The 9864-nt window shown below is 36.3% G+C and overlaps 1 protein-coding gene across 1 annotated transcript; it reads left to right on the top strand.

Moving 5' to 3' along the window:
* Positions 1–323: 323 nt before the first annotated feature.
* On the top strand, positions 324–1892 carry NECHADRAFT_56548 (uncharacterized protein; the record flags this gene model as incomplete). The annotated part of the gene is made up of 4 exons (XM_003039173.1): positions 324–501; positions 574–1124; positions 1188–1525; positions 1580–1892. The coding sequence occupies 4 exons, from the start codon at positions 324–326 to the stop codon at positions 1890–1892; spliced, it is 1380 nt and encodes a 459-aa protein (XP_003039219.1).
* Positions 1893–9864: the final 7972 nt, after the last annotated feature.

Here is a 9864-nt window from a genome sequence, read left to right as displayed (position 1 = left end):
ATTTTCATTCGTGTCCCGATGGAGACGAGATCGTCAGTCCGCGTCTTCAACTTCGGCGGTGTACGGCATTCTAAAAATGTGATCCACAGATCGGGGCCGAAAGCCACCCGAGAATGGTACACTGAGATATGCCGCTCGATTCTCCAGTTCAAGGATCCATCTATCTCGGTGGATCCTATGGGGAGATAGTTAAATATAAAAGCTGACGCCGAACGAGGAAATTGTCGACGGCTCATCATCCTCTATCTGTTCTAGACCCTCTCAACTGCCCATCACTGCTCAGTCGACCTTAGTAATCGCCACCTTTTAACCAATCTATCAATATGGGCGAAAACGTTGCTCCTGAATTCGATGTCGCCTCCATGCCCCGGTATCCTCCAAGCGGAGTATCAGTTCTGGTTGTCGGTGGCGGCATCGCTGGACTAGGCTTCGCCATCGAAGCCTACCGGAAGGGTCACGAAGTGAAAATCATCGAGCGTCGTCCAGACTTTCACGATTATGGTATAGAAGTCACCCCATTCCCCTGCCTCTTTTGCACTTTTAGACCACAGATAGTTAACAGCTAGTATGCAGGTGACCTTATCGCAATTCAGGAGTCTGCACTTCACAGCCCGAGCCATTGGCCAGGCTTTCTGGAGACGTGCCGCAATTCTCCATTCCCTGGAACTGGCCATGTTCACAAGTATGATGGGACATTCCTCGGTACCCTCAAGTTTCCTCTTTCCTTGGCCAGGTCTACGTTCCATAACCTGCTCCATAATTACACCGAGAAGCTTGGAATCGAGATCAAGTTGTCGACCCTAGTCACCGACTACTTCGAAACAGATGAGCATGCAGGCATTGTCCTCGAAGATGGCAGCAAGCTCACGGCGGACATTGTAGTCGCAGCTGATGGAATTGGTTCTAAGTCTTGGAACTTAGTCTCGGGTTATAAGGAAAAGGCTATTAGCTCTGGCTTTGCCCTCTTCCGGACCACATATCCGGTTGAGCGGGCACTTGAGAACCCTATAGTTGCCGAAAGGTATAAGGAACTTGGTGAGAGGGCTGAGCTCTACATTGGACCGGGAGCACATATGATTGCCGCAAAATCGGAGAAGGACATGGTGTTTATGCTTACACATAAGGTATGATTTATGTCATAAGTGCCTAATCGGTAAGGAGTTGGCTAACCCGGCTTGCAATTCTAGGATAATGGCAGCGCAGAAGAGGAGTGGACTAAGGAGACCCCGGTCGAGAATGCCCTGCCTTATGTCGAGGGGTGGGCGCCGCATGTGTCTGAGCTTATTAAAGCTGCTCCTAATGGCAAGGCAGTTGACTTTAAGCTCATGTGGCGCAACCCCCGGGAGAAATGGGCGTCCCCTAATGCCCGAGTCATCCAGATTGGCGATGCGGCGCATACCTTCCTCCCAACTTCTGCTAGCGGAGCTACGATGGCACTCGAGGACGCGTTCTCCCTTGCTGCGTGCTTGCAGCTCTCGGGGAAGAGTAATGCCCCCCTTGCAGTAAGGATCCACAACCACCTCAGGTACGCAGCCCATTCCCTTGATCCCCAATACGGCACGGCTAACCTGGGTCTTAGGGCTGAGCGAGTTGCCTGTGCGCAAAGAATGGGGTTTAAAACCCGCGAGCTCTACCACAACACCGACTGGTCAGTCATGGACAAGGATCCTGCACGGCTCCTCCGAATGGTCGGCTCATGGGTGATAAGCCATGACCCTGAGAAGTACGTCTATGATAACTATGGCAACTGTGCCAATCACATCGTTGCGGGGGCACCCTTTAAGAACACTAATGCCGTCCCGGGATATACGTACAAGCCCTGGACGGTCCAGGAGCTCCTAGCGTATGCGGACCGAGGCGAATCAATCGCTGATGAGGGAGACTGGTCATGATGTGTGGACCCTGGCGCCATAGTGAGCCTCAAAGTTGCAGTGTGCTGTTGAACTCGACCGTCTTTTGTTAGATAGAAATATACTTTCTCCACTCCGGAAGTCAGTAGCCTATCTTGCAGATCCCGGAGCCTCCTGTGCCATACCCTATGTCGACGTACAGGGCACTCTTGGCTTGAAGGCAAAACGGTCCCAGCTATGATCATCCTGGTAATGCCAGCGCGGAAACGCAGAAACGGCCTCCGCCTTACCTCGTGCGCGTAAGCTTTGTGTCTTATCCGAGGTCATGAATGAAGATGAAACCTTTTGTATGCACCATAAGTTCAGTGGCGGCAAAAACTTTGACCTGGGGAGTTGATTACAGAGTTTCCCGCCAGCTTAAGTCTTATGTTAACGGCGATGACCTCTCACATAGTTATGCTATTTTGTTTCTTTAAAGAATAAAAAATGAAAATAAATGAACTCGTGAGTCCTAGGTCTCTTGCCTTCCGCGTCTTGTGTGTGCATGTCTTGGTCAGCCTTCATGTTCAGGGTTGCTATCCATACTACATGAGGTATGGGAACCATGACTGAATAGGTTAGCCCCCGAAAACCTAAATCTGGACCCCGCGCGGTAAAATGGTGATGCTCATGTGGCCTGTATCCGCTTCAACTCTCGGCTGCTTGATGGTCTCACAGCAAATGGGCCCAGCCCGAGTGGAAGAGGTTGATTATCGGAGTGTTGAGCATCCGAGACAGCTCTTAGTCATCAGAATGTCGGGAAATTAATGTTGGATGCCACATTACGAACCCATGACAAAGCGCTTAGAAATAATATTTGACTTGCATGGTGAGATGTCATATATCAGTGCCAGTGTGGCTAACAATCAATCGAGTTCAATTTCGGCCCTCAAACTCGATTGATTGAACCTATCTCAGCTCGATTGAAGCCTAACTTAACTAATCAGCGACCTCGATTGACAACTTGTTAAGTACTTAATATACTATGCCTAATTAGGTAATTTGTATAGACCTCTTGGTATAGAAATTCCGCGTAAGATCTTTGAAGTAATCTAATTCTTTTATATTATCTTAGCTTTAACTATGTTATCGCCGAGGCCGTTGCGCTTATCGGTGATGAGCTCATTACCGTTAGAGAATATGCGCTCTGGCTCTGCGCTTATCGCTAGTATGCTGAAGATGTTAAGAGTAAGTTTGCTGAGAATAGACTATACGTGGCGTCGGTCTACCCACCACGCTAGAGGATTCTTAACGGCCATGTTATCCTTCGACGGCACCTGCTTTATCTAGACCTCCCACTCAGTCTCCACCTTCCTCCTCTTGCCACGGCGTGGTCGATCTGTTATATGGCCCCAAGCATCGAATTCGTCATCGATTGTCGGCGAGGAAGAAGGAGAGGTCTCGGCTTGGTCGACGTGCTCAGTGGCCACCGTGACTGCAGCGAAGCGATCGTAATATACAGTGAGCTCCTTCTCTGCTGTCTTTATCCAATCCTCTCGCTTCCACCACTTCTCCCTGAAGTATTCGAATTGGTAGGCTGGGTGGAGGGCGATGGCCATGCGGTAGATCGGCGACTGGTCGGTAAGCTCGTAGTAGGTGTTGATCTTTGACCATGCAGCTAGCACGCCTGCAGAGTAGTAGGGAGGAAGGGCATCCTCGTTATCTGCATCCATGATGTCAATCTCTTCTTTGACGCTCTCAAGCTTCGTGAGCAGGAAGTCCATGGCGTAGAGTACTTGCCACACCGAGCCTTGGCCACCCTCGTTGCCCTCGCTATCTGCATGGCTTTGTAGTCGCTTCGTGAGTCGCTCGAAAGGCTGCAGGAGCTTATAGAAGAGCTCAAGCTTGTGCCAATCAGCCTCGGTGAGGAAGTCATTCTTGTGCTTGTCGTTTTTATCTAAAGGCTTCCACTGCGCCTAGTAGAGATCGATGGCAGGGCGACACTTAAGAGCACGCTCGATCATGTAATATGTCGCGTTCCATCGAATGCCACCGTCATTGAGGAGCACGCCGACGAAGAGCTTGCCGTCGCTCGTCTTCGTGACGCGCATGCGAGCTCTCAACAGCTCGCGACGCGCGTCATTGCGATTAATGTAGATAACGAGGTTGTGCAGCTTGCCAATGACGCCTTTGAGGCTCCAGAGAGCTACACGCTGCTCCTCCGAAGCCTCAATAAGATTCTTCTCCCATGCGCTGACGCCTTCGCCAAATAAGAGAGCCTTAACGACGAGATTAATAATATGGCCGATACAGCGAATACGGTCTACTTCTAGATCGATCGAGGAGAAGGAACGCTGTAACGCTTCGAGGCATTTGTCGTTATCACCAGCGTTATCCATAACGAAGGAGCCGAGCTTCTCGCCGATGCTGTATTATAGAATTACTGGCTTTACCAGAGCTGCGAGGTCGTCGCCGGTATGACCGCCATAACGTCGTGGGAAGCCGAGGAGGAGTGTTCGAGGATGACCTTTGCCGTCGACGAAGTATGCGCAAACAGCGACGTATTCTCTGCGATTATGAGCTCGCCATCCATCGATCGAGAGATTGATGTTGCTGAGTGCAGACTACACCAATTCGATGATAAATGGCAAGCGTGCTGCCATCGAATCCTTCACCCACTGCGAGAGCGTTGAGTGATGCGTTAGCAACAGGCGTGCGAGCGAAGGCTTGCCGTATGTGAGTAAATCAGTGGTCGCCTCGTCTGTGACTTCTCGGTAGCTAAGGCGTAGCTTAATAGCCCAGTCAATAAGCTTTTGCTTATATTCATCCTCATTAAATGGCAGGACGAGCTAGAAGACTTCTGCAGCGTTGTTAGCGTCGATATCGTCGTCATCGATGGTCGAATTCGAAGGCCTTTTGATATTGTGGAACTCTATAAGATGCTGGATTGCAGCAGTCGTCTATTCTGCTGCAAATAGCTGACTGATATACCGCTTCTTAGTATAGCAATCGGCGCAGAGGAAGTACTTATCATTACTACCATCTAGGACCACCTAATAGATAACCCCACCTAATATATAACTAAAATTTCGCTTCTCCCATATAAAATCTAAATTTTAATATCTATAAAAGCAGGCTAGATTCTTAATAAATATATAAGGCTTTAGAGAAAGTTTCTAGAAATTTATTTAAATTTTACTCTTTATATAGCTTTTTAACCTCCTAGCTGCTCCTTATGCGCTAATAGTGCTTTATTATAATAATAAAGTCCTTACTTTTATCCTCTGACCTAATACTTACCTTAATTACCGATTTAACCTCTTTATCTATATCTACCTTTATTTTTGCTTCCTTTAAGTTAAGAAGAGCTTTTTTAGCGACTAGAGCCTCCACTAAAGCTATAAAGCGTTAATTTAGGTTTAATATTGCCTTTCTTTTTTTCCCTCGCTGTAACTAAGCTATTTACTCCTTAAGGCTAATAATCCACGTATTCTAGATAGCTACCTTTATCTCTAAAGCTTTTAACCCCTTTATAATCTTATTATATTTTCGCCTAATTAAGTAACTTTAATATTTAGCTAAATCTCTTACTTAATAGCTTATTTTCGGTATATTATCTAAATATAATAAAAGAAAGCTTAATATCTTAAATTATTTTATAATTTTTTCTTTATTTAATTAAATTTTAGGGTATATTAAAGCCTTATAATAATTTATTACTTAATTTCTAATAAATCTCTAACTAAATAAAATAATCTCTTTTTTTATATTTTCCTCTCTAGCTTTTATATATACTTAAATAAAATTAATTTTATTAATTAATATAAAATTAATTAAATTAGCTAGCTTTTAGAATTCTTTTTAATATATACTTTTAATAATATTAAAAATTTTATTATCTAATAGCTATAAACTATAGGAATAATATATTAATAGGTAATAATAGTAAATATTATTTAGAAAGCATATAGTATTTACTTATCTTATATGCTTATTAGTAGTCTTATAGCGGGTAACTCTACGGCGAAAATACTAAAAGGCTTACCTATATATAGCTCTTATAACTATTAAAGATAATAAGCCTTATATCTAATATATCCCGAGGCTTTATTTAAGGTAGATAAATATCTTTTAATTACTTAAGAGCTATATAGTTATTAGTCTAGCTATTCGGCGATATAATATAATATTAGTCTATTATTAATTCGAATTTATTAAGAAACTATTATTTCTATAGCTTTTTCTCTTTAAAGATAATTCCCGGTTTTAAAGTATAATTAATTATAGTAATAGCCTTAATAAATAAGGTCTATATATATAACTAAGAGCCTTTTAATATCGCCTTCTTTTTTAGGTTAGAGCTTTTAATTATAAGGCTATCTAAGCCTTATAGATAATTAATTAACTATACCCTCTAAAAACTTATAGAATAATTATAAAAGACTTATTAAAACTAGCTATTATATTACCCTTATTTATATTAATTATATTCTTAGGCTTAATCGAATTATATTTTGCCTCTTAAATATTAAAGTATTAATTAATTACTTTTAAAATAAACCTATTAAATCTAATAGCTTCCTAGTATTTCTTAAGCTTAATAAATAATTTTAAGTAATACTTAATAAACCTAGTAATTTAATACTTACCTAGGGGCTTATTATCGCCTTATTATTTAAGGAGGGCCTCGATATAGGCGCGGAGTGAACTATGCGAGGGAGCATAGCCTAGAGACTCTTATCGCAGTACCTAACGGACGAGAGTCTCCTCCTAGCTCTTTAAAATACGTTAATAGGCTTAGATATGTTTTTTCCTGCTCGCATAACTAGAAAGTCGTCTAGAAATGGTCGACTATGTAACGAGAGGATATTTCCTAAGGGATAAACCAGTTATATAGGTTTATATTAGTACTAGATTATATTATATAGCCTTAAAGGTTAATATAATATTATATCTAGTAATATACTTAAGGGTATTAAGTATAACTATAAAGGACTGAAGAATAGAGGCTATATAGTCTTTAAAGCCTATAGGGTAAGTAATAGAGATAGGAGGTAAATAGGTAGTGGAATTAATCTTAATAAATAGCTAATTAGCTAGGTAGTAAATTATTAGCTAATAAAAATAAGTCATAAGGTAAATAGAGGTATAGGGTAGAAGCCTAGCTTCTTATTAGTGGTCTTATTGCTTATATTAGATGTATATATTAAGAGCTAAGGAAGGAAAATTACTCTAAGGGAAGGCTATTCTTTTATAGCTAATTGCTCAGGGTCTATTAGTCTAATTTAGATAAAGGTTATGCTATTAGATATCCCTTTCTCGGAGCTATCTAACTATATAGAGTATATATAAATCGAATAGGAAATAGCCGAGTTATAGCATAAATAAAATAAAACTTATAGGGTTTTAAATTTTAGATATTAGAAATAGGAAATAAATACCTATATAGGAGGGCTATCTTTAATAGAGTTATCGGTCTTTAGATAAAGACCTAAGTCTAAGTCACGTGACTTACCCTATATGGCCTAGAAGACCTAGAGGGAAGTTTTATATAACTCCTTAATATCTTACTTATTTAAGTAGCTATGGCTTAGGTAAGCATACAATTAGAAAGCGCTATGGATATACTATAGGGTAGTAGATTATTAGACTTATATTTTATAAGCTAAATTTCCTAGAATTATTTATATAAAAGACCTTTCTTATAAAAGTCTTTAATAATAACTAAGTTATATTAATAACTAAGATAGCTATTATATAAGAAAGTATTATAAATATATTCTATATACTTAGGTAATTAAGCCTTAAACTATTATATAAGGATATTAGTCTAGGGTAGGACTATAGTTCTTAGCTATTAATCAAGGGACTAATAGAAATAAGGTTTAGTCCTTTTAGTCTTATATTTAGTTAGGTAATATTACTATACTTCCCCGCCTAGCGCATATTATAGCTATAATATAAGGTCTCCCCTTTATTAATTTTATCCCTAAGACTACTTCTTATAACTAAGTATTATAAGTAAGTAACTTAGACTTATAAAAATTCCTTTTATATTAATATAATATTAGGCTAGGTTTCTAAGTATATTATTTCTTCTTATAAACTTTTTAAGGCATAGGGTCTTTTAGTATATATTAATACCTTTAGGTCTAAAATTATACCTTATACTTAATACTTCTATTAGGGTCTTTTTTATAAAGTAATATCTAATTATTTTAATTATTATTTTAATTATATAAACGCTAAGGTTATATATAATAGTACTAGTATAGCTTCTTTCTATAAGTCTTTCCTTATATATATACCCTTTTATATTTTTAGCTAATATTATAATCGCGAAAAATATTTATAAGTATAAAAAGCTTAAGAATAAGGAGGTAAAATATAATAATCGTAAGGTTCCTAAGGGATAAACTAGTTATACTAGGTTTATATTAGTAGAGGAAGATATTATATAACCTTAAAAGGTAATATAAGTTATATCTAGTAATATAGTTAAAGGTATTAAGTATAACTAAGTTATATTAATAGCTAAGGTAATTAATATATAAGAAAATATAATAAATATATTTTATATATTATTTAATCTTCTAAGTTAAATATAATTAAATTAAGTTAAGTTATTAATATTTAAATTATATAATTAAGAGAAATTAAATTAATTTTATTTAATTTATATACCTTCTTTCTTTATAATTAGCTAATATAATAAGGTTAATTTCTTACTTAGTATTATTACCTTTAATTATATTATAATTATAATATCTACTATTAAAATTACTATTAAACTTATTATTATTTATATATTTATATAAGCTAATATTTATATATTATATATTTAATTAGATAAGTTTAATTAATTAAATCTATAGATTTTTATTTACTGCTAAGTCTAGCGCTAAGCCCCGGCGCTAATATTTTTTAGGTTTATAGAACTCTACTATTAACTCTAGGAATTAATCCCTCCGAGGTATTAAACCTATAATACTAATAACCTTAATAACCTTTATTTCTTAATATTACGCTTATAGCTATATAGCTAGATCTTAGCTAATTATAATAAGATTTCTTTAATTTTTATTTAGTAATATAGAAAGTCTTAATATTTATTATAAGTATTATAAGCTATGCCTTATATTAATTATTATTTATATCCTTAAGTAAATTCCTTTTTTTATTAATAAGATCTTCTTTTTTCTTTATTTCTATCTTAAAGGCTTTAAGTAAAAAAAACTTTTCTTTAATAAAATTAATCCTTATATAGGTATAAAAATTAGATATAAAGAGGCTAAATAAAAAAAGAAAAAGGTTATAATTAAAGATCGCGAGCTTAATTAATATTAGATCGCTAAGTAATATACTTAAATTAATACTCTAAATAGCTCTATATAAGATTATCTCTTATAGCTTATTATAAGTGCTTTTTATGCCTTTATAAAGCTTATAAACCTCTCTAATAAGGTTATCTTAATTATATAAGAAGGCCTATTAATAGGTATTAGCTATATTATTATAATTATTATATTAAAAGTTTCTTTAAAAGGTAATTATTATAATTCTCTTTTATATTATTAATTATAATTATTAATTATTAATTAAATCTCTTTTTATAAGAATACTAAAAATATAATTCTTTAAGATTTATATCTCTTTAAATAATTAAAAATCTTAAGGATAATTAAAAGATTAATAATAAAAGAGAGAATTATTATAAGAAAAGAATATTAATCTCCTTAGTTAATTAAGATATATAATCTATTTATTATAAATAGAATTATTATTAAAGGTATTAATAATTATATAAATAAATCTTATTAATTTAAGCTTATTAAGACTTTAGGCTTTAGGTATAGAGCCTTTATGATTAAATTTATTAAGATTTTAATTAAGATACTTTAATCCCCTTTTTAGGTAGAATAAAATTAAATAATAATAATTATAATATAAGGTTCTCTTTTTATTAATTTTATCCCTAAGGCTAACTTTGGAGACTAAATATTACTATAAATAACTTAGACTTATAATTATTCCT

Source organism: Fusarium vanettenii (assembly GCF_000151355.1).
Source record: "Fusarium vanettenii 77-13-4 unplaced genomic scaffold NECHAsca_145_unmapped, whole genome shotgun sequence".
NCBI lineage: Eukaryota > Fungi > Ascomycota > Sordariomycetes > Hypocreales > Nectriaceae > Fusarium > Fusarium vanettenii.
Note: the sequence above shows the minus strand (reverse complement) of the source record. Positions and strands in the feature narration are given on the sequence as shown.